The 26612-nt window shown below is 32.9% G+C and overlaps 2 protein-coding genes across 2 annotated transcripts; both read right to left on the bottom strand.

Annotated features, from left to right (window-relative positions):
- Positions 1-1619: 1619 nt before the first annotated feature.
- Positions 1620-11302, bottom strand: LOC134705584 (uncharacterized). Its single transcript, XM_063564306.1, has 3 exons — positions 10996-11302; positions 5667-5816; positions 1620-2586 (listed from the first exon to the last, which is right to left on the bottom strand). Exons 1-3 carry the CDS (start codon positions 11216-11218, stop codon positions 2357-2359), a joined length of 603 nt encoding a protein of 200 aa, XP_063420376.1. The 5' UTR covers positions 11219-11302; the 3' UTR covers positions 1620-2356.
- A 7309-nt stretch (positions 11303-18611) lies between these two features.
- Positions 18612-19329, bottom strand: LOC134706148 (probable splicing factor, arginine/serine-rich 7). The gene is made up of 2 exons (XM_063564856.1): positions 19082-19329; positions 18612-19047 (listed from the first exon to the last, which is right to left on the bottom strand). The coding sequence occupies exons 1-2, from the start codon at positions 19327-19329 to the stop codon at positions 18612-18614; spliced, it is 684 nt and encodes a 227-aa protein (XP_063420926.1).
- Between the last annotated feature and the right edge of the window lie 7283 nt (positions 19330-26612).

The raw sequence follows: 26612 nt of genomic DNA, 5'->3' as shown, positions 1-26612 counted from the left end.
ACTAAAAGACAAATTAAAAGAGTTGGTATTACTTTGCTTCATAAAAAAGAATGACCAACGTAGATACAAGTATCTTGTCTTAGGGAGGGATAAATCCTATTTTGTAAAGAATCATTCTGATTCAAATAAAAAATTCTCTGAAACCGATATTATCAAGATGCTTGATTTCTTGATTGACAACATATTTGTTACGTTCGGAGGACGTGTTTTTCAACAGACTGTCGGCATCCCAATGGGAACAAACTGTGCCCCTCTACTTGCTGACTTGTTTCTTTATTATTATGAGGCTGACTTCATGCAGGAACTTCTTAGGAAGAAAGATAAGAAATTAGCAATATCCTTTAACTCTACTTTCCGCTATATAGATGACGTTCTTTCACTAAACAATTCAAAATTTGGTGACTATGTGGATCGCATCTATCCCATCGAATTGGAGATAAAGGATACAACAGATATAGTTAAGTCGGCTTCATATCTTGACTTACATCTAGAAATTGACAATGAGGGTCGGTTGAAGACAAAACTTTACGACAAAAGAGATGATTTCAGCTTTCCAATTGTGAACTTTCCATTTCTAAGTAGCAACATTCCAGCAGCACCTGTATACGGGGTATATATCTCCCAATTGATACGATATTCCCGTGCTTGCATTTCCTATCATGATTTTCTTGATAGAGGGTTACTGCTCACAAGGAAGCTATTAAACCAAGAGTTCCAAATGGTGAAGTTGAAATCATCCCTTCGTAAATTTTACGGACGCCATCACGAGTTGGTTGACCGTTATGACATAACCGTTTCACAAATGATATCGGATATGTTCCTTACGTCGTAACTACAATCCCCTTCCCTTTCATGAATTTGACCTACCAAATTAGACCTTTTACCGGATTTGTTATCACATAAGCAACACGACGGGTGCCGCATGTTGAGCAGGATCTGCTTACCCTTCCGGAGCACCTGAGATCACCGTTTTTGGTGGGGTTCGTGTTGTTTGATCTTTAGTTTTCTATGTTGTGTCATGTGTACTATTGTTTTTCTGTTTGTCTTTTTCATTTTTAGCCATGGCGTTGTCAGTTTGTTTTAGATTTACGAGTTTGACTGTCCCTTTGGTATCTTTGGTCCCTCTTTTACAACCATGCGATGTAACAGTTTTAAATTTCTGTTATAGACATTTAAACTGTTGGGTCGAAAAAGGTTCTAAACGCCTACATCAAATAATACGAATAACTATCATTGGACTAAACCTTGTGTGTTGATTCAATTGTTGAATACTTAAACTGTATTTTTTTGTCTTCTCGTGCACCTGACTGTACTTTGAAATTAATCTTTCATTCTATCCAAATATCCATTGGATGGCCCCTAAAGAGACTGAGTGAGCGATAGCCGATGACAAAGCATTTCAAGTTAAATCAATTATTATTATTACCAACAAAAGCATTGCGGTTGTCCACGCTGTTTTGAAAATGAGTATATGTATCTATTGGCATCTCATACTATCATAGCTTGTATCCTATCATTACATATATCAACGGGTCGATGATTACATACTAATTGTGTTGTAATTTCCTGAATTATTAAAACGAGAATAAAATCGTTGAGAATCAATTATGAAATAAGGCTGTGAATTTGAAAGTTTATTAACTATACATGATTTATAAGTGTTATTGAGTTATTGACTTTCAAACATTGAAAGTAAACATGATTTAAAATATCATCTTTCGCAATTGGAGTGCAAATGCAATGTATGACCGATCATCTGTTTAAACACTTCAACAGTTTAAAGTGTAAACCAACAACGAATTAATGTCACTTCGCCAAAATGGCCGTTTATAGGGGTGCTTCGCTCCTTATTGGTTTTTCTTTCAGAATGACTGTCCAGCCTTTCCGCAGCCATATATACGATCGTCAGTTCACCTTATTTTTAATTTGTTCTAGTAAATTTATTATTTTATTATACAGTATTTATAACAGCGCATTATATAATATCAAAAATTAACCTAAGCGCTTTACAACATATTCATACAGATATATCAGTATTAACAATAAAATATGAAAGCCCATGTTTTGAGATCCTAAAACAAACATATCTAAAATAAATGGCATATAAAACTATACTATTAAGTTTACTGATCAACAATCAAATTAAAAAAAAATGATAGTTCCTAGTACTATACTATCACAACCATGCAACATACGCATTAACGTACTGAATTAAAAACGGATACAACTAACTCGAATAATTCTGTGCACTCTAGCGGCCCATAGCCTATCGAGAGCTTGAAGGCATTCAGGGCAAATATCTCGTCAGTTGTTCTCTGTAAAACGGAACCAATCAGTGAACTCGACCTTTCGGAGATTAGACGGAGATCGGCGGAATATAACGACTGACATTATTCGGGTTAGGATACAACCAATATTTACATTCCGTTTTTGCGTGTGTTATATTTTCCCGTATAATTAGTGATGATGCAACAACTGCTAATACAATTGAAACCACTTCCAGTCGGATTGACAATCCAAAATGTAGAATAAAAAAGACTGGCATTTGAAACATCCACATCATTAATCCAACCAAGCAAAGAAGGCCTAAAAAAATAGAATAAAATAACAAAAAAAATCATGGTAAATGTATTTTTTTTACCGTTTGATAAGATTATCGTACATTTCATCTCTAACATAAGCAGATAATTCCAATATAACATTTTAACGGTGTAATTTTAAGTAAATAGATATTCTAATATGACGTGCTTCTTTCGCTTTGTAAACACCACTGTGTGAAAATTCTCGATATATCTATACTTAGCGCAGACTCAGAGATATACATAATAATGGATGTTACAATATACCTCCCACGTAAATCCACATGTATTTGAACCTACATTGCAAACGCTTTGCCAAATTTATTGTTTTACTAATTTTAATTAAACAAAAAACATTACAGAACTTTTATTCTTATTCAGATGCATAATAAAAAGAATTAATGTTTTGCAACTAGTTTTGTTTATTTCCTAAATATAGTAACACTGTATATTTTGTGCAATGTCAATTTCATCATGGAACACTTTCTCTACAATGAGGGGTTCATTAAGGGATGCAAATAAGCTTGATATTTATGTTACGATTAAAAAAAATATCAATATACTAATTTAAGTTGCAGTATAAAAACAATATTTAGTCAATATCACAAAAATAAAAACTTTTTTGTAACCAACGAAGTTCGTATAATATTGTATTAAAATGGAATTCTGAGGTTTTCTATTCTATTGCCTTTGATTCAGCGAGTCAACATGGCAGTTCCTTCTTTACGAAATGTCAATTTCGGATTTGACGGTAGCTTACGAGAAAACATGTAAATTAAAAATCGGAAATATTGGGTTTGAGAATTAAACATATTTTTTCTAGCGGTTATTAACGAAATAATTAATGCAAGTTAAAGATGTATGAGAATATTTGAGCTGTATCTAACAAGAAGTAAAAAAGAACAGCTCCACACACGGCATACCAACCCTCGCTTCAGTATTTTAATAAACTATTTGTCCTATTAGAATCGAAATAATTCATGGAAGCCATAGATTTGTTGTAAATTTACACATGGCCTGGGCCGTGTGTAAATTTCCAACAAATCTATGGCTTCCATGAATTATTTCTTAATTAATTTACGAAGTGTCAATTTGGTGCCGTGACCGTTTATTTCGGTATTCCAATGCATGGTAACTCATATATTTAAAATATATTTTGGTTAAACAAACCTTGCAGCAATTTTAACCCCCACCCCAAAACTACTGAGATAAGTTTTGTTTTATCATACAGTGATCTTTTGATATCGTTCCTTACACGATTTCACTTTTAGATATATTAATGTCATATCACTCATTTGATCAGTCTTCGGTCAGTGCCTATATTTCATCTATCACATAGAACTTTAGGGTAATAATACAACACAAACTAAAACGTCTGCTTGCATAGATTAAGAGTACAACACAAACTAAAACGTTTGCTTGAATAGATTTAGAGTACAACACAAACTAAAACGTTTGCTTGAATAGATTAATAGTACAACACAAACTAAAACGTTTGCTTGAATAGATTTAGAGTACAACACAAACTGAAACGTTTGCTTGAATAGATTAATAGTAAAACACAAACTAAAACGTGTGCTTGAATAGATTAATAGTACAACCTAAACTAAAACGTCTGCTTAAATAGATTAATAGTAAAACACAAAGTAAAACGTCTGCTTGAATAGATTAATAGTACAACACAAACTAAAACGTCTGCTTGAATAGATTTAGAGTACAACATACACTAAAACGTCTGCTTGAATAGATTAATAGTACAACACAAGCTAAAACGTCTGTTTGAATAGATAAATAGTGCAACACAAACTAAAACGTCTGCTTGAATCTTTATCTTTACCTACATGTAGCTATAGGGGATAGGTTAAAGACTTCACACTTGATTCAATAACACTTTGATGTTGAAACTTTCAAATTGTCAATTTCCCATTTCTCGGTAGTAACATACCCTCTTTCAGATAGTATGGCACTAACATATCCCAACTAGTACATTGCGCTAGTTCATGTTTACACCAAACACACACTTCATTGACAGGGTTGTGTTTTTTTACACGAAACAGAGTTATGAGGAAGAAAGATTGAAGACAAGTTTTTCAGTGTATGTTTACCTGATTTTATTTATATGCCTTTTTGATAAAGTTAAGCCATTTCAATAGATATTTCACAGTATGTTTTTTTATGTTGTATTGTAATCCTGGTACCTTCGATAACTATGTTGTATTATAATCCTGGTACCTTCGATAACTATTAACTACTATCTTGGGTTAGGATGGGTGTAAGCTCCTGTTGGGATGTTCAGAACCGCTGCAATTTTATTAACCTGTCCTAAGTTTATGCAGTTGTTATCCTTTGTTGGTGTGGTTCATAAATTTTTTTCGTTTATCGTTTTTCATGGTTTCTCTGTTTGAATTGTTTTACGTCGGTCATTTCTGGGTCTAATATAGCTTGTTGTTCGACCTGAGCCAAGGCTCCGTGTTGATAGCCGTACTTTGACATATAGTTGTCTACTTTTTGTACATTGCAACTTGGATGGAGAGTTGTCTTATTGGCACTCATATCACATCTTCTAATATATACATATTTTATGACCAATATCATGAATTTGATAACAGAATAGATGTCTGTGTTTAAACTCTTAAGAGAAATGGTTCGCTGTCTTAGATTTTACTAATAGATAGTCATATAAAATGTTACTTGACCAATTATATTCTTTTTACCATTTGTATGATTTTGTCTGAGTGTGTATTTGCATGGCAGTTACAAGGTCGATTCAGCTAGCTTATTTTTAACTTCATACGGTTCCCTCAATTTTTGTTGGTTTGTTTCTCCTTAATCGTTTTAACAGATTTAATTATCGATAAATTTTTGTTGTCGTATTTTATTATAGTTAACAAGTTTCAAATTAAATGCATTGAGACCAATGTTACACAATAATTAAATCGGAGAAAATAGCGCATTATTTATCCTATGAAACTTGTTTCACGATTTTTTCTTGTGACCGTATTTCGCATTTTCTTATTTTATTATTATTCAATACCGTATATCTTATAAATAAGTGACTAGTATACATATGAAAACAAAATAAAATACCTGCTACTAACAAAACTCCAGCACCAATAAACTGTACACAAGACCTTTTAAATTTCTCTAAACACTGCGTTCTCCAATTCAGCAAAAACACGGCTAAACCATAGGCCAATAGACCAGCGGCTGACACAGCTTGTATGTCATGTATCAATGCTAGAATAATAAAAATACAATCATTAGCATAGTTGAAAGTTACTTAATTATGGAACAGTCTCCCCCACAGACTCCTGTTCTAGGAACATTATCCTCATTATACTCTGTTGTTGGAACAGTATCTTCAATAGACATTGTTTTAGGAACAGTGTCCTCGATATTCTTTCTCTTTGGAACAGTATATTCATTAGAAAGAACAGTATTCTCGACAGACTCTGTTTTTGAAACAATTTCCTCAATAGATTATGTTTCAAAGGAAATAATCCTCGACATACTCTATAGTTTGAATAGTATCATAGACATACTCTTTTTTAGGAACAGTTTCATTGACACACTCTGTTTTTGCAAAAGTATCCTCGACAGATTCTGTTTTAGGTCATAATCCTCGATATCATAGACTCTCTTTTAAGAACAGTATCCTCGGTTGACTGTGTTTTTAGAACAGTGTCCACGATAGACGTTGTTTTTAAACAATATCATCGACATACTTTTTGTTTTTGAAACAATATCATCGCCAGACTCTGTTTTTGAAACAGTATCATAGCCACTCTGTTTTTGAAACAGTATTATCGACAGCTTCTGAGTTTTGAAATAACATCCTCGACATACTCTGAGATTAGAACAGTATACTCTACAGACTCTGTTTTTGAATCATTATCTTCGATAGAGTCTGTTTTTAGAACATTATCTTCAATTGACTCCAGAAACATAAGCTTTCGGCGGAATATAATTGTTCCCAAATTAACAGTGCCAAGAATAACAAAGCCCGCACTTCGACATTCAACACGAGGACTTGTGAGCTATAAGTCTCCATCTCCTTTTTTAATTTAGCTTTGAGGTCAGTATTTTTGTTATACATTTTCCCTCCCTCTCTTTTATTGTTTTTTTTCTTGTAATGTCTTATAATATATTCCAGTTGATAATATCTCCGTTTGAAGGGATATACTAGTATCTGTTCATGATTTTGTGCAAAAGTCATTACGTGGATGGAGATAGATAAATTCAAGGGTAAAAAAATAATACATGTCTTTCTTTTCAATGCTACATCTTAGTATCAACTTCCAGGGATTTCTTCAAAAATAGTAAAAGGGAGCTAACTCAAACTCTTTTTGGCATTAAATCTATTTAGCATTAATTTTAACGTGATAGGTACACTTATAGAAAGTCATATCCTCATGAACCTGACTAATGAAATCAAACAAGTTTCTTGATTCACTTGAGCGACGGGTCTTATTCAAACACATTTCCTTTAAGAACACAGAGTTCATGGAGAAACAAAATGGTTATTTTAGTTTTAAAAAAGAAGATGTGATATGATTGCCAATGAGACAACTGTCCACAAGTTACCAAAATGACAAAGACATTAAAGACTATAGGTCACGGTACGACCTTCAACAATGAACAAAGCCCATACCGCATAGTCAGCTATATAAAAGACCCGATAAGACAATGTAAAACAATTCAAATGAGAAAACTAACCGGCGGCCTTATTATATTTGTATAAAAAAATGAAAAATGGTCGTCTATCTTGATGTTTATCCATTTATTCTATTTTTTGCGCTAGCTATCATTGATATTCAATATTTTCCCATTTAAATTTTAAAAAAGGTCTCCAATGTAAAATTACGAATTTGTTCTGCATCGTTGCACATTTTAAAGGGTCAACCGATGATATGTGCTTTAGTATTAAACTTTACATTTCCATACAGTACCAACTTTCATGCACATTCAATCTGTAAATCTTAATACAAGTTGACGGACAAAGAGATAAGTGATTTAGATAGACATCCCGTGGGTGTTCTTCTGTCAGAATTAAAACACCATATTCAGATAAATAGAATAAAATTAAGGCTTTGTTGAGTCTATTTTATTTTGTTGTTGTTAGAAGACTGTCTTATATATATAGACCTTTACTTTAACTCTCTAAACCATAAATAAATCAAATAGGAACATTTGGCGTAATTATGTACTAGTATTCTGGAATGAACGACTGGAAATGTGGACTTCTATATTGAAAACTGGATTGTGGAACAATTGAAGTTGTTTTATCTAGTTAGAATTGGCCACTTTAACAGAGACTTCAAAAACTATTGCAAACAGTAAAGTTCGTGTTATTTTCACTACACAATGTCACTTTAGTGATGCTCATTGTCAAAATCCTTATACAAATGTTAAATAGTTTTAAATACAACAAAAAAGTACCAAAGAGAAAAGCCAAACATGGACAAATATTCTCTTACTCAAAAAGATTTCCTAAGTTTGATTAACAGCAAATTTCGATAAACAATATCTGTATGTTTATACCGGAACCGAAATACTAAGATAAACGGACGGTGATAACCACGGGACTAATACAAAAATGGTTGTAACATGCACTCTTTTTTAAGTGTCAGTCATCATTTAGAAGCCCGAAATATTTGCCACTGAACGTGTAGAAAACAAACCACTCAATCATATCATTTAAACATTCCATTTCAATATTCAACGGTGGAATTTTTGAAATTCCATTCAAAAACTGAACGATAAACAGATTGGGATCATTCATTCAAATTAGATACAATGTTATTAGTTGTTGTTGCTTTGAACTATTTGTCAGAAGCTTTCGAGTACTCTCAAAATTGTACTTTCTGTCTTTTTCTTTGTTTTTAAGGATGGTTAAGTACCCTGCCGCCTCTGGTCTGTGTTTTGTTCGATGTTTTCTGCTTGGTATTATTTTTAGATAGTTTTTTCTTACTATGTACTGTTACACTGTCACGGAATAGAATGTTCCTAACGGAATAAATGGTATAGAATATTTCTTCCAATAGGAACAGATATAATGAGATCTTATGACATTGTTTATAACAAAGTTTCTAGTGGAACTTCCGTTAGGCGCACAGATAATTATACGATGACAATTATCACTGTTTCAGGTAAGGAGAGGATTGGTGCTTTCAAACTTGTTTCAACCAGCCACATTCTATATGTGCCTGTCCCAAGTCTGGTTCTGTACTTGAGGGGTTGTCAATAATTTTCTTTATTGCATATTATTTTGTATTATTTGTTTTTATGTTCTTAAACTTTAAACCTGTTTAAGAACACAAAAACAAAAAAATGACGATTTTTCTAATTCTCTTTGATTTCATGTAAAATAAAAGAGAATTAGAAAAATCGTCAGTCATTATACGATTGCACGTGCTGTGTATTTATATTTATATGGATATTTATATCGGGTCTTAACAGAGATTATCTCGATGTTTTAATAAATCAACTGACATGCCAGCGCCAGACCTCAATTAAACTGATTGAAAGATTATGTGTTCATCATATGAATATCAGGCACAATCCCTCCCATTAGGGGTTAAGTATCATACTGTCATAAAATATATGGAAAGAACCTAACCCGTGTCATGCCAGCAACTGTTTTTTTAAATGATTTTTTTTTAGTTCCGACGCAAAGACTCTATAAGTGAATTAATATTAAAGCCAAAATATGCAATCTTTAATGAGCTGGCAACAGTATCGTAACTATATCCCTTCTTAATAAGTCTGTTTAAAGGTTTTGTAAGCTTTTGAGGTGAATACTGACATTTTTGTGCTTTGTAAAAAATATTACCATAACAGATTGGATGTGAAATACCTGAACGTATAAGATGTCTGCATGTTGAGTTATATTTACAAATTATTTCCTTATACCGATGATAAAATTTGGTAAATGTTTTGTCTAGTTTGTGATATCGAAAACCCTGGTGTAATAATTTTTCAGCAATACATAAATTTATCTAGTTAAAATCTAATACGTTGTTATATACACGAGCGAATCGTACAAGTTGAGATATAAATAAACACCACAAGATGGTGACAAGGGAACGTCACCATCTTAAAATGGGTAATTAACGATAGGAAATGAACAATCATCTCTTTTCTCATAAAATTTTGTATTAAGCTTCCCGTTAATGATATATAAATATCAAGATCGAGGAAAGGGCAGTGGTATTTGTTAGTATTAGCTTTATTTAAAGTAAGTTCAACTGGATAAATTTCTTTAGTATGCATACTGAAGTCGTCATTATTGAGAGCCAATATATCATCCAAATATCTAAAAGTATTGTTAAATTTTTGTATCAAATGTTGTTTCGATGGGTCTTTGCTAATTTTAGTCATGATACATTGTAACTCATAACAATACAAAAACAGGTCCGCAATAAGTGGTGCACAGTTAGTCCCCATTGGAATTCCAATAACTTGACGATATACGGAATCTCCAAAGCATATCCAATTGACATAGTTCTTTTGTTTATTGCTACTAAAAAATGACTTAAAAGAGTTTGAACATATGTTCTCGCATTCTGACTTTTTATCTTCTTCTTATTGCTGCTGCATTGGTACTTCCCAATTTAATGTATGTAGTAGCTTGTAACTTCACTTCTATGTCCAAAAAACACAAACATTGAAGGATGAAATGCATAAAAAAGTTCATAATAATTCATAATAATAATAATAAAGCCAATACGCATGGTGGAAACAAAGTACTGTGTTAACAATATATGGGGCTAAAACATAATCATTAGATTTAAAGCTTCAATGTTCTTCTATATTGAAACTATTTTTCTCTACCGGCATATCTCCATTAAATATACAGCAATTACTTTTATTCTGTATCTGTGCATTGACTGTATAATGCATTTTAAGTCCGACATTTCTCTCCAGATGCTCATCTCCATGGTAGAAATGTATAGTAAACTTTTCGAATATTAACAAGATATGTTTGCGCGCATTAATATCTATTTTCTTACTATCTAGATTATCTTGATTTGACAAATTATCTAATCATTTTATTTAACAAAGTTAAAGAATGAAATTTGAAAAAAAAAGAAAAGTCAGGACAGGAGTTTGAAGATAAAAGGCAGGATGAGACACTTTGCCCAAAAAAGTCAGGTTGACAATTTATGTAAATAACAAGTCAGGTTAAAACTAATGAAAAAAGGCTGCACCGAATAGAGTGAAACATAAAAAGGCTGCACCGGATAGAGTGAAACATAAAAAGGCTGCACCGAATAGAGTGAAACATAAAAAGGCTGCACCGAATAGAGTGAAACATAAAAAGGCAGGACAGAGATTACAACTAAAAAAATCATCATAAATATAAAATGGTAGCTCCCTAACTGCATTTTAAAACAACTATAAGTAATATGCTTACGTAACTCTGACGAATCATGATAATGACATTTAATTGGTAATCCAGGAACTGCAAAACAAGCTTTCCATATTCCATGGAAATAATTTTCTGCTCCATACTTTGAAGAATAGTGATCATGGTACCAAAACGGGGAGGCAAATCCAACAGCATGACACACGAAACCCAAAACTGAAAACAGACTGCATATCAAAGATATGTACCTTTTTTGTCTGGAACTTTTCATCTATATAAAATGGATCCAAATATATATGAAATGAATTTCAACACGGATATTTTCGAGAATAAGAAAGTTTTAAACATAGTGAAATTTAAATCCGATAATAAAGTTATAAGCTACTTACAACTAATCACTACTGTTTTGTATTTTTTTAAAAGGCCAGGTGACTTTCTATGGAAAATTGTTCCAAATCCTGTAGTTAAGACTATTTTTATGTCATTAGCCTATTTCTTACATCGGTCACTGACGGTAGATACCGGTAGTGTTACCACATTATATTCAAGTGTTGTCCCCCGTTCTCTTAGTTCGTTTAATGCGATTAAGTTCTTATCAGTCAGGATTCTACTTTGTCAAAATTATCTCACCATTACGCTAATTCATTTTCACAATCTTAGAAATAGAAGGAAGCCATTGTAGAGATGACGCCGGTGCTTTGCTTTTGCGCCAATTAACATTTTATTTGCGCCAAAAAAAATCTTTCATTTGCGCCACAAACAATATTTCAATTGCGCCAAAATAAAAACTTTCATTTGCGCCAATATTACAAGTGAATAGTATAAAACATATATTAAAAAAAAAAGACTTTTGATAATAAAAAAAATTCTTTGTAAAATTAAATATATTCTTCAAAAATCAGTCGACATTGAACCACACAAGTAATGTTAAAACCTAAATAAAACACAGTTCTGTTATAAACAAACGTGATCATCACACCTAATATTGAAAGAAAACACTTCACACTGGAGTTATTCTAAGCATGATACACTATTGTAAAAGTATACGTCTTTACCCTGGTACAAAACTAACTACAATCCCCTTCCCTTTCACGAGTTTGACCTACCGAATTAAGACTATTTACCGGATTTGTTATCACATAAGCAACACGACGGGTGCCACATGTGGAGCAGGATCTGCTTACCCTTCCGGAGCACCTGAGATCACCCCTAGTTTTTGGTGGGGTTCGTGTTGTTTATCCTTTATGCCCGCGTCACACTGTCCCGACTTTGATATACGATGGACACCCGAATGCGAAAATTACAAGTTCGTACGAAGTTGGTCCCGATCTCGTTAAGATACCAAAAAGTGACAGAAGCAAGTACGATGAATAAAGAAGTCTATACGATGGTGCCGAAATTATATACGATAGCAAAAGATGGACACACGAAGGTTAACCGAAGACGGGTATTTAAGCTTCATACCTCAGCCGAAGCCTACACGATGGATCACGAAGGTTACACGATGGATAACGATGATGGCGCGATGGCCATACGATGTCTAAAAGACGTCGTGTAAGCTTACGATGCATTTAAATTATATGCCGAAGCATCACGCGTTTTAAATTGTTTGATCAATATTGAATAAGCAGTCAGGAGTCTACGTCGTCAAAATTATCTCCCCATTACGCCAGTTCATTTTCACAATCGTAGAAATGGAAGCCATTGTAGGGATGACGCGCTACCAATTTTGCTCTTGGAAACCGATAAATTTATGCACATTGTCTGCATTGATTCAACTTAAAACTTATTGTCTGATCTGTTGTCAGGTGGAATTTTCGAAAATTCATAAACATTTAAAAAAATTCTAATTAAATATTTCGTTGAAGGGCAGACTAGATTTGTTTAGCGTATAAACTATAAACCCTAGTTATCACAAACAAAATATTAGAATTTTCCGAAGATATGCATTTTAATCATCCAACTTGAAAGACTGTCGTCAAGTACTTTCAGTTAAAAAATAGCTTTTCGAACACACCTTCTCTGTTTTAGTGACTCATTAGACAGGTATTTCTTTTTTTAATGTTTTTGAAATGACAATGTTCTCGTATGATCGGTAGAAGTAAAAAAAATATCCAACAGCTGATTCAGCTGGTAACGAATTTCCGATATCATAAAAGATTCACGATACAAAGGAACTTCCTTTGCTTAATTGGGCCCCTAAATGAATGTGATTAGTTAAGTTTTATTTAAAATTGTTGAAAGCAAAGTTTTATAAGCGTTCTCGTACGACATAGGAAATACAGTATAACAGATGGATGGCCAAACGAAAAAAGACCTTAAACAAATACTGAAATGGTTCACTTTCGATAAAAATTCCGGAAAATGACAGATATATGACGTATCATGATTGATAACTGTTAAAACTGTAAACTTGTGTTGTTTATAATACAAATTCAAGATCTTCGTGTTCCACTTGTCAAAATTACATTTTATTACTTCAAAAAAAATGTTGGTGTAGAAAATTGCCTCCCCTGCCTCATAGGATGTTACGGCCCTGATAGTATTGATTAAGATTGACAATACATGGACAATAGACATCTGCAGACAATAAGTGATTTAAACTGGTGTAACTGAGTGGACGTATCAAATGAAACGCAGGTGTCTGTTTATTTTGATTTATACTGCACGCATTCTATTTGAGCAGTCAAAATGCGTTGACTGTATCCACAGGCACTTGTTTCTATCCATTGGAAGAACCACTATCAACGTATATTTACTCGTAAATATACGTTGATAGTGGTTCTTCCAATGGATAGAAACATTTACTCGTAAATATACGTTGATAGTGGTTCTTCCAATGGATAGAAACAAGTGCCTGTGACTGTATCATATACAGTCACTGACCCGATATCACCTTTCCTCATGAATATTTAAATAGAAGTTGCCGAAATAATATTTAATTATGCATACGACCTCTTCAGCCTTGTTTCCAATGCATACAACGATGCGTGGAACGACTCAACATTGTTTCTTTTGCAATTATTGGAAAAACATATTTCATTTGTAAATATTTTTTGTTTGCAACCTATAAATCATTGTTTTACTTTAATATGGTGGAGTCCATCCTCAAACGATTTCGTTCACCATCGAGTGTGGGAAGCAACTGGTAAATCTACATTTCATTGTGTTGTATTTCTCCGCGAGCATAATATGAGGCCTTTTTTAAGGAGATCTTCCCCAATATTTAAATCAAATAAATAACCTTAACGCATTAAACAACACTTAAATATTTTTTTGGATTGCAATATAAAGACAATAATAGTGCGTTGACTTGACATATCAACGAAACGAATCACAGCCTTGCATTTCCCGGTTTTTAAGCCTCATCCTTATACCGTTGATATGTAAAGTCAATGCACTATTATTGTTTAATTATATCTTCTGGAGACTGGAAAAAATGGACATCAAAATCACAGGTACTCGCCACACAAATAAAGGTATATAGGACATTTTTTTTTCTGAGACGAGAACCTGTGATCAAAATCCAGATAAAGTTTTTAATTTTCGGAAAACGTATACTACATAACTTGTATATTTGTAGTTCCTGCCATGCCTTAAAACTTTCCTAAATACAGCCCGTAACCGAGAAGTGATCGAATTGGTGTTTCTTTACCAACAAAATTAGCTACGTTATCGACAAACTTAATTGAACGATAGTCAAGTTTAATACCGATAATATTGAAAATATTCTAATATTATGAAACAAAATATGTCCATGCACCATTTTGATTGGGCGAAAAGTAGTAATTTCTTCAAAGTCAGAACAGAAAAAAAATATTTATGGAAGGACGTCTTGATAGTATTATTTCCTTTACAATTTTACCCAAACTAAAAGAAATATACTGGTAAACAATTAAAAAGGTGTTTGAAAGGAATTAAGTCCTTTATTTTTTCGGACTATGATGTGTACCGTATGTGTGATGGATTTGAATTCAATCAATAACTTTGAAATGTTTTCTCATATGTTTACACAAAAGGGAGGACTGCTATTTGTACTTCTGTTAGAATATGTCTTCGTCCGTTTCACTGCCAAACTTTTTTCTAGTACAATTTAAACTGGAAAATTTAGTTTAATTTTTTTTTGATATGACAAAATAACGAGCAAAACTATTTCTTGCAATGGCATATACAGAGAATATTTTTTTTTAGTAAAAATCAGTAAAAAAAAATGTTCTCCAAAATGTATACCATGGCCAGGACCTGACAGTTTTTAGAAGTGTACAAATGAAAATCGTCCGGAAAACTCCGCTTGCTGTCATTTTGAAGGACCAATGCAACATTTCATCTATTACCCATAAACAACATAGGTTCTCAATTACTAAAAAAAAGTTCTAAAAGATAATTTCAAATCAGAGTAAACATATTAACTTCCTTATATACAGTCGAATTTGTCTATAGGTTACACAAAGCTGGTTCTTAAAACGTTTGTATCAGGGAAAACATTTTTCTTTAGACTTTTAAAACATGTAGGGGAAATGGATTTCCTAACCATTCACATATAATATTCCGTATTTCTGATTTTTTGTTCTATAACGTAAATTATACGACTTTTTTTTATGACTACGTGAATCTGTGCCATTTATTTTCGCTGGTCTTTAGGAAGACAATTTACAATTGTGCAGTGAACGGATGCACTTATACATAACCTTATAACTCTGTTTGGAAACACAAATAAATTCCCAATATATAAATATACATGTATGAAAATACATGTATTATATGTCGTGTACATGATTGGATCTTGTAAATATAACTACCGCACAAAAAAGTATCATGGATTTCGAGGCTTCCATATTCAAGGTTTTAAATGCTACCCTTGTTGAAAACCTGTGGAGACCTCTACAGTTCCTTAAAACATCAATTATTTTTTGTAAATTGAGTGCCGTCTGAACATGCTAACACTTTAAAAGTCATATCTTTTCATTTTCATATGTTTTCCCTGTTTGTCTCTATTGTCTTGATTGTTGGAACGATTAGTGGTATCTAACAATATTTACGTAAACTTTCTGAGAATTATGAATATTTCTTCTCTGTCAGATATGGATCATTACCAATGATAAAATGAGTTGCTGTACATCACAACTTATAGAGGTTTAAATTTTAAGTATTCGTCAATAACTTAAGATATAGAGCAATTTTGTCTTCAACATTTCAAATGTTAAAGGGTACAATTGTATGTTTTACTTCGATTTGAAGGAAATTTATTTCAGTTTTCTGTGACAAAGTTCAAGCATGTCAGTATTGCAACAATGTAGATTGACATAATCCCGGGGACATAATAAACAGATAGGTATGAAAAAGAAAAGATATGGGGTATTCTGTACCAGACGAAAGAAAAGCTATTACAGTGCTGAATTCCATAAATATTCACAGTGCAAGCAGTATATATAATATCTACATTTAGCAACATTAACTTTACCGTTAAAATGAAAATGCCAATGACAGAGGTTGATTATAAAAAATGTTTTACTGTGTTAAAAAACTTAGACTTAAACAATGAAAACTTACACGTTGGACATGGAATACTATGTCGATGAAGAAAATTAAATTATGTCACTTCTGAAATAAGTTTGTCGATAACTCGAGGTCGATAACGTAACTTATTCTGACGGTAAAGAAACGTTAGTTCGATCACTACTCTGTTACGGGCTGTACCAGTTTCTTTTATATATTAAAGATAAAAATATAAATATGGTGATCATAAAACATTGAAAATTTCTTACAAATTAACTAACGGCGAGAGTTAATGTGATATCTACCCGTCTTTGAAAATACTTTTCCTCTCTGACGGTTGTAGTTGTCTCCCTTTTCCCATTGAAGGAAAGGTAGTTGTCCTTTAAAACTTTTAAAACTACACATGTACACGTACTTGAAATACATTGCAAGTTACATATGGGATTGGAAAGATAAGATTTCAAGTATTTCTAATTCCTCATTCTTTCAGAACAACATATTGTTGTGATCAGAGTATTACAGTGTTCACAAACAAACAAAAAAACACCATAAAACAAAACAAAACAAAAATCTTAACTAAACAAGAAAAATTAATGCAGAACTTCACATGTTCAAAATTAACAGAAACAGACGAACCTAATTAAATTTAACTGATAGAATCATTTTAATTTCAATTGTAAAGGAGAAAGAGTCATCGATAATATAATTTTAAGGCCGTGGTTTAGTCTTTCTTTGCATGAGTTTTGTATATCATATATATGCACATCAAACATTCAGATTAGGAGAAACAATAGAACATTAAAAACCCCGGTAATGTGCGGTATAAATAAATATAACATACAACTACACAAACAGAGAAAAGACAACTTCTCTACAGATCAAAGCAATAGATGATGCAGTCTAAAACATTTGCTTGACTTAAGCTGGGGTCACACATTCACGATTTGTACTACCGTCCTTGACAGGACCATTCCCGATTTAAAAAAATTAAAAGTCTGAACAAGATCCTGTGACTCGTGGATGGAAATTCAAACTTAAATTAAAATTTGTAATGCGGGGTTCACACATTGCCGATTATTGCTCCCGTTTGAGATCAGACAGCAATACGACACGAAAAGTGAAAAAGTCGGATTAGTATCCTCAATTATCTGGAGTGTCCTATCATTGTCTGTACACAGTCGTTTTAGTTCGTAACAGATTCTTACGGGTCGGGAAGGGTCCGAATAGTTCGGCAAAACACCCCGACAGTTAGGTGCGTCCCGTAACATTCGGGACAACTCAGTCGATTTTGTCTAGTCGGATTAATTTAATTCTTTATTTATTTAAAGAGGATTGCCAACAGCCAGAGGCTACGCGTGGATCTAGTCGGATTACAATCGTGGCTATGTCGTGACAGATTCTGCTGTATCGGATCGAATTCCGAACAATGTCTTGTGTATTCTGGACGGTGTCTTGTGGAACGGGAATGATCTGGAGTAATTTATCATAGCTGTTTTTCTGCCGATTGAGTCCAGATTGCATCCAGATCTTGTCGATTGCGAACCGTTTTTTGCCGAAACCGTTCCGAAACAGTCCCGTTATTAATACGAAATTAATCAATGATACCCACGTCAGAGTCCCGACAATTACAGAATACAATACGACTGAGACCAGACAAAGCCGTTTGCAATGCGATAGAGCGGACCGTGATTGGATATACGTTCCGACAGTACCTGATCATCCCGAATATGCCGACAGTTTTCTAACAGATATCTTCCGTCAGCGTCGGTTCACTGTCTGGTCACTGTCTGATCTCTGTCGGATTACGTTCGGTAGAGTCGGGATCGCAATTCGATCGTTTCCTTTTTAATCTCGATTCATGCAAAATCTCATCATCTCCTTCGATCAGTGTCGGATAACAGACGTCTCCTTTTAGATCTCAAAAATTGATATATCGCATCCATCTCTTTTTGAAATTTCAATCTGTTTGTAGATCTAAACCGTTTACTTTTCAATCTTGATACGTGATAGATAATAACTGTTTCTCTTTTGATCTCGATAAGTGTTAGATAAAATCGTCCACTGTTGATTTCGAAAAGTTTCGTCCTAAGTCTCGATCACTGTTAGATCTTTACCGTATCAAGTCTCGATCACTCTTAGATCTTTACCGTCTCAAGTCTCGATCACTGTTAGCACTTGACCGTCTCAAGTCTCAGTTCACTGTTAGATATTGACCGTCTCAAGTCTCGATCACTGTTAGATCTTAACCGTCTCAAGTCTCGATCACTGTTAGATCTTAACCGTCTCAAGTCTCGATCACTGTTAGATCTTAACCGTCTCAGGTCTCGATTACTGTTAGGTCTTAACCGTCTCAAGTCTCGATCACAGTTAGAGCTTGACTGTCTCAAGTCTCGATCACTGTTAGATCTTAACCGTCTCAAGTCTCGATCACAGTTAGAGCTTGACTGTCTCAAGTCTCGATCACTGTTAGATCTTAACCGTCTCAAGTCTCGATCACAGTTAGAGCTTGACTGTCTCAAGTCTCGATCACTGTTAGATCTTAACCGTCTCAAGTCTCGATCACAGTTAGAGTTTGACTGTCTCAAGTCTCGATCACTCTTAGATCTTTACCGTCTCAAGTCTCGATCACTGTTAGCACTTGACCGTCTCAAGTCTCAGTTCACTGTTAGATATTGACCGTCTCAAGTCTCGATCACTGTTAGATCTTAACCGTCTCAAGTCTCGATCACTGTTAGATCTTAACCGTCTCAAGTCTCGATCACTGTTAGATCTTAACCGTCTCAGGTCTCGATTACTGTTAGGTCTTAACCGTCTCAAGTCTCGATCACAGTTAGAGCTTGACTGTCTCAAGTCTCGATCACTGTTAGATCGGTACATGGAACACATTTTACTCTTTAATAATGGTTTATGGGTATAAAAAAACACAATATAGCAAACAATGTGACTTTCTCGTGTCAGAGAATTCTCACAGTTACTAAAAGCAAGCTCAAAGTTTAAACCTTTTATCTTGAGAAATTTTGCCATGCTAATAGTTAACATTCTACCTTTGTTAGGAAGCAATTTTCTTTTAAAAGAGACCTGAAATTGGATATTCGTAGAGATTATGATGTAAAGACCTTCTTGATGACATTAAACCCTTTTTGTACATTGGTCTATTTTAGTAAAGTAAAAAAATCTGAAGTAACATTCAACATTGTTTGTTGCAATACCTATTTTTGTATTCTGATATTGACAATCACAATTTAAATTTTTCTGAAGAATTGTGTTTTTGTTAATTTCATCTTGATAAAATATTCTTGTACAATATCCTATACTATACATCATAATTGCTTGCGCATTTTATAGCGAACAAAACATTATATATAGACTAAGTGTTATGATAAATTGTTCAAAACTAAATTACTCTTTTTATATCAATAATTGGGCTTATCGAAAGCGTTAATCTTCGCTTAGTTTGGGAAAAAATCCTGATTACATCTTTATTTTCAGAATTTAGCTATATATGAAGTTATTAGGCTTAAAATATTTGACCCGTAAATAAACATATATAAATTGTTCTTTTGATGATAAATATTATTTCATTTCGATTTCACAAATGCTATTATGTGTAATTTTTTGCAGATAAATGGCTTCAGGAAATACGTGACTAATTTGTACAAATTTTGATGGATGTAAATCAATTCAATACATTTATTAATAATAATATATAATTTTAAGTTTATGGGATTTTAACAAGGAAATATGGAAAATACATCGTAATTAATTGTTGTTATTTTCGAACATAAAAACTAAAGGGTAAAGTGCGAATTTAAATACATCACGAGACAAATATACATGTACATGTATATCAAGTGTACTAATAATTTAATATCACGAACAAGCACATGGTATACTATGTGACTATCAAAAAATATTGTGATAGTGATCAGTGGGAAAATATCACAGAAACTAAAAAAATCGCAGAACCTGTAGAAACTATGAATGCAATGTCTTATAGATATTAAATTATTTTTAACTTTTAACAATTATTCAAATGTTACTTTGATAAATGAAATTTCCTATGGTAAAGGCGCAAATGTCCATAAAATGATTATAAAAAAGCTCTAATTCCGTTTGTTTGCTTGTGGATACCTACTCGTTAATTTAGTTTATGGTTGATTCGTCCATTTACTAAACTTTATCAATATGCTTCTCAATAAAAACTTATCAGCAATTATGTTTCAATTAATACACTGATTAATTTTTAATATTATCTAAAAATAGTATAAAATGATACTTTTGGAGGTGATGTTGCTCTTTTTAGATCCTTTGATTAGATGTTCAGAAATATTTTATATGCATGTGTTTGCTTTGAAAACTGCCGTCTCAATACTGTGGCAGGGGAGGGTTATTATAGAAACAAGTATCGTGCGTTCAAAGTCGGAAGTATATGTTAATATCATACATAAGAGGCAGACGATACCGGAAGTATTATCAGATTATTACATGGCATTTTTCATATCGCATGTATTATCAGCCCTAGGTTCAAGATCAGCCCAAGAGCCGTATGGCTCGAGAGCTGATATTAACAGAGGGCTGATAATACATGCGATATGAAAAATGACATGTTATGATCTTTTTATCATATGTTTCAACAATGGAGAAACATAACTGATTTGTATATTGATCCTTTTACGTGGTTCTGTAATAGAAGTTCACAGACGTAGGACCCCAAATTTAGTACATTCGATATGAAATATTTCTATCATTTGCCTCAACAGAGAAGAAACACATTTTATTATGGACGAATCGACAAAAACAAAACAAAATTGACAATAATCATAATGAAGACTGTTTGGCAACTTTTTAAAGTAACTTTCTAAATCATGTTTGAAACTTTTAAACAATGCATTTATTTAATATTTTTTTTTTTTTTTTTTTTTTATATTATTTCACAAAATATACTTTCCAGTATCCAAATGATTGTTTTGTACATTACTTTGTAATGGTTTTCACTGAAATCGTAGCATTGAGGTGTATTTTCCGGAATTTGCCGAGTATCACCGGACTGCCATGTGATAACGTTACGGAAAGGTATGTGATAACAATCGAAGCATGTGATAAACTTTTCATATCAGCCCGCTAAGCACCAATTTGAAAAATATGGAAAATACTTTAACTTAATGCTATTATCATACGGTAAAAATCATATGTTATTTAGTCTAAGTATATGATAAATGTTAATATCATAAATGAGAGCTAGGCAGAAGATACCGAAAGTATATGTTAATATCATAAATGAGAGGCAGAAGATACCGGAAGTATATGTTAATATCATAAATGAGAGGCAGAAGATACCAGAATTCACGATAAAAGCCTAAATGATTTCAAGATCTATAAAAATAAGATGTGGCAAAGCCCATACCGTATAGTCAATATAAAACGCCCCGAAATAACAAATGTAAAACATTCAAACGACACAACTAATTAACCTTCATATTTCAATGGTCCTGAACAAAAACCAAAAACATTGTCAGTTGATGTTTGATTTTTGTGATAGTTTTAACTGTTTGGTGGTGGGTGGTATCCGGTCTTAGGTAGTCTCTTGTTATGTCACCAGACAGCTTTGGTTGTCTCGTCGTTTCACCATATTACATTGGCACTACCAGATCACGTTCACATTTAGCTTTCATTAGTAAAGGGCTAAGTAAGAATACTACTGTAAGAAAGGTAATATTTGTAATCCAACACATGTGAGTAGGTACCACGTTCAAGGAGACTCGACCTGTTTACGTTATACGACGATTACCGATTATTTGGGATTTTTGCAATTTTTGTTTTGCACATCAATATAGATACTTCTTATAATGTTTTGTTGTACTGAATATACATGGAATATTTCCCAATGAAAGTAACGTAAGCAACAAACAACAAAATATATCATGTTTGGGTAATGCAGAAGCTACATGAAATGAGAAGATTATACGGTATGATGAGTGTCAATGAAACAACTCTCTACCAGAGATCAATTGACATAAAGCGTAATAAAGTGCAATGATTTCCCATTTAGATCCGAAAAGGAGGAGGGTATGTATTTGGCTTTAATATAAAAAGTTTGTGGGGAATTACAAGTTAAACGGGTCTTGCTTATAAAATTCACTTTACTTTCTCTACTAGCGGTACAATAAGATTCAAAAATATTATGAATTGAAACGATTGTCAGAAAAAAAAGGTTATTTATAATTCATCTCATATGTTTACAAGCTTTGTATGATGTGGAGAGGTATATATCCACGCTTTAGGCCCATTTTTTTCACTTTCAATTTTATACACATTAATCTTATTGCAGAGAAATAAAAAATACTTTTATAAATTGTGACTTGGATAGAGAGTTGTCTCATTGGCACACATTCTACATGTATATCTAGGTAGATATTAAGTATACATATAGATTCTTACATTGATACCAGTGGATTATCGGATTTATCCAATCGAGATAGTTAAATTATCAATTTTAAAGTCCGAGCCGCCTCGGCGAGTACTTTAAAATTTATAATTTAACTATCGAGATTGGATAAGTCCGATAATCCACGAGTTACTATGTAAGAATCTGTTTCTCTAATGATTAAAAAGACATTTTCTTTTTTTGTTAACCGAAAATCCCCTTCGAGTGCCTTTCACAGTGCACGAAGTTGTCAATTTCATTAACACCTGTTATCAAATTTTGATTCATGCAGTTAGCTAAAAAGGTCATGACCCTTAAAATCATCCAATGATCTTTTGAGATCACCAGCAACCACACGTTGATTAAATTTTTTTATACAATGGGTTCGGAAAGGGATAAATTTCCATAGAATTAGAGAAAGTATTTAATTCAATTTTATTCATTTGGTTATTTTATTTTCCATGTGAAAATGTAATTGTTAACTTCCGCATTCCGAATTAAAAAAAAATATGAAATTCTTATTCCATGACAAGCCATAACCTTTTTTTTTTTTATCAATCTCATAAATTCAATGCCTTCATTATCTAAAGATGAATTGATTGATTGATTGACTTATTGATCATGAGTGTTTGCTTAATCTCTGGCGAGAAAAAAATCCATGCAGGGGAGAATAAACACATTGTAGGATGTGCAAAGTGAGTTGACTGAAGAGAAGTTTAGAACTTCAACTGCAACTGCATGGAAAAGGGGATCTGTTGGATATTGGCAGAAATTGTAATTTGGTACAGGATACTTACTGAAAGAGATATTGCAATGATTTGCGGTCCCACAGAGAATGACATCACTATTTTGCTAAACGTGGTATTGGATTTGTTGTCAAAATTCCGATCTGGTGTTGCTGAGTATTTTAATTTATGCATTCCTAAGACCTAAACGAGCAACCCTGGTAGTTGTAACATTGTCTGACTGTGTTTTTATACCCCCTTAGTTCTTGTGTAGGATAGACTAATAGTTAATTACCAAATTTTTATATTCGAAGCATGTATAATTGTGAAATTTAAACGAATGTTATCGTCTAGTAAAGAGGAATGAATTTATTTGTCGTGAGAATATACATTTGTGTTCATGGGTGGTTTATTTTAATTTTTACTACAAACCTGATAATTCAAACGCACCCAAGTACCTTTTAAAGTAATTTGTTACTCGATTCTCATCCAAACATAATTCTTTTATGGAGGATTTCACATTATTCTAAAAATGTTCTAAATGTTCAATATCTCCCCGAAAGCACAAAGGTCTAAAACTATTAACAAAGATGAAAACAACGATAACCCATAATTACACATTTACATGGGACCGCAAATGGATAAATATTTACATATTTGTGGTAGTCGCTAATTACTGGAACATTTATGTTCATTAAACCCTCTGTTAGTTATTTAAATTACACAGAAGAATACACGAGTAATTGCCTTTATACGTGTATTTAAGCTGGATGACAATGAGATGGCCATTTTTGAGTCTCTGATTTGAACACGTTTCTCTATGATTTTTATCTGTCCGGTTGAGCGAAAAACGCGATTGGGCGTTACATAAATCATTACAAATACTCTCATTCAGAAAATTTTAATTTTAATTTGTCTTGAAAATATGATATTATATTAACAGATCAAATAAATGTATTTTTTGTAAATACTTTATGATTTTTAACAACTGATTTACATGGGTGTGTCGTAAATTTTCAACACATTTAATTTTCTAAATGAAAAAGATCACTTAATTGATCTAGTCTTCAGGTGTTCGAAGTAAAATGCTGTATTTGCTCTTGTAATTACTGACATAAATTGTAATTTAGAAATTATCACATTAAATTTAAACAAATTAGAGAAAATCTTAGCATGCGGCCTTCTGTTATAATTTACTGATAATTAACACGAGAAAATATGACAATAGGATCCCACTGGAGGGTCGACCGTTTTGAAGATTATTTAAACAATTTTGATTTTAAGGTAGATAACTTTTGTAACAGGTGTTAAGCTGTAAGACAAATCACCGACATAAGATATCAGATAATTCCGAGGAAAGAATTAACACGCCACAGAATGATATACTTCTTTAAAGTGCAACCAACCCTTCAAATATCATATAAATCAGTGTCTTGTTTGCATTAAAATTAAAGCTTCATGTAAAATTATTGGTAAATTTAACAGGGGTATTTGACGAAATACTGCAAACCAAAATTTATTGTTAAACTGTAATTTGTGCAATAACGAATCAGTTCGAGTTTTCAAAAATTAAACAAATAAAGCTTTTCTCTTAGTATCTTCATATAAAATGTCAGGTAAAACCCTTAACTGGTATAATGTTATTTTTCTGATACATACAAAGTTCGTAACATTTTTGATAATAAATGCAGTAGAAAAAATATTCCATCACCGGTAAATACTTATACGTTTTTGAGATGGAAACTGGTAAAAAGTAAAATCACAAAAATACTGAACTCAGAGGAAAATTCAAAAAGAAAGTCCCTTATCAAATTGCAAAATCAAAAGCTATTATACATCAAACGAAAGGATAGCAACTGTCATATTCCTGACTTGGTACATGCATTTTCTTATGTAGAAAATGTTGGATTAATTAAAACCTGGTTTTAAATCTAGATAAACATCTCACTAATATGACAGTCGCATTGAATTTCAAAGTTTATAAGTTAAAGATGTTTGATTAATTAATAATTGCTTAAACATTCAATGCATGTCCAGGACGTGAAGAAACAATGGAAGATGGTTCTCTTGAACAGTTAGTTTTAGATATGGACAGAAATGTTTGGATGAGAAACTACAGATCTCTTTACAAGTACTTGCAAGGGTTCTTTTAAGTAGGGATACCATAGCTCGTGACTTGTCACATCCTGAAGTAAACCCCTTTTTTCAGAGGGATTCCATTATGAGAATTATAGATACGCATCCCACGTGTAGTATAAAAAGTATAGATACCAAGGTCGTACTGAAAACGTCAAAATTCGAAGAAATAACCAAACGAAAATAAACAACGAACAGAAAAGCAACAGTTTACAAAACACATCCAGGCGCGTAGCTCCCTATACGCCAACACGCAGTTGCGTGCACATCGATTTGGCATGCAAAATAAAATTGCAAAATAAACATTTATAAATTAAATGTTTAAAGGAAACACATATGTTGTCACTTTTTTAATTGATGAAATGTCATTAAATAACGGCATTTGGTTTCAAAATAGAAGTTTTATTGAATATCATGACAAAATCGGACAGTAACTTGTATCTTTTCATGCTTTTACAAGATTTGAATTTGTTATACTCAGTCTAAGACATGTAATTTCGGAGCACATTTTACAGAGTACGGTTTATCTGTTTGGAATGAGATGTACCAATCGGCATTACATTTATCAGAACCATTCGATATCGTTAAAAATATAACACGGCGATGTGTTCGACAGACTACAGAGCCAATCACCCTGCAAACACGCCAAAACAGTATTGGAAAGTCTCATTATAATTTGCGTTTATAGACCATATGATAATGGAACTGGAGAGTGGAGTCGCGTCTGGTATTATCAGAAAATCGCTTCTTTGTACCGTATCTGCTGCTTCGTGTTGTAGGAAATATAACAAACTAACAAATTTCAACATTTTCTGAGACATACGTACCTGACCTGGTATGTAATTTGACGAATTCAATTGGGAGGTCGCTCGATGGCGAATACG

The sequence above is a fragment of the Mytilus trossulus genome, chromosome 2, assembly GCF_036588685.1.
Source record: "Mytilus trossulus isolate FHL-02 chromosome 2, PNRI_Mtr1.1.1.hap1, whole genome shotgun sequence".
Classification (NCBI taxonomy): Eukaryota; Metazoa; Mollusca; class Bivalvia; order Mytilida; family Mytilidae; genus Mytilus; species Mytilus trossulus.
Note: the sequence above shows the minus strand (reverse complement) of the source record. Positions and strands in the feature narration are given on the sequence as shown.

Bases quoted from the DNA above. Each gene is read 5' to 3' on its own strand.
- LOC134706148 (XM_063564856.1), bottom strand. From the start codon at position 19,329: ATGTGTTCCATGTACCGATCTAACAGTGATCGAGACTTGAGACAGTCA. The intron at 19,048-19,081 runs GTGCTAACAGTG...GAGACGGTAAAG, and splicing joins CTGAGACTTGAGACGGTCAA to ATCTAAGAGTGATCGAGACT.
- LOC134705584 (XM_063564306.1), bottom strand. From the start codon at position 11,218: ATGAAAAGTTCCAGACAAAAAAGGTACATATCTTTGATATGCAGTCTG. The intron at 5,817-10,995 runs GTAAGCATATTA...TTATTATTCTAG, and splicing joins TCATGATTCGTCAGAGTTAC to CATTGATACATGACATACAA. The intron at 2,587-5,666 runs GTATTTTATTTT...CTATTTTTTTAG, and splicing joins TGGAGTTTTGTTAGTAGCAG to GCCTTCTTTGCTTGGTTGGA.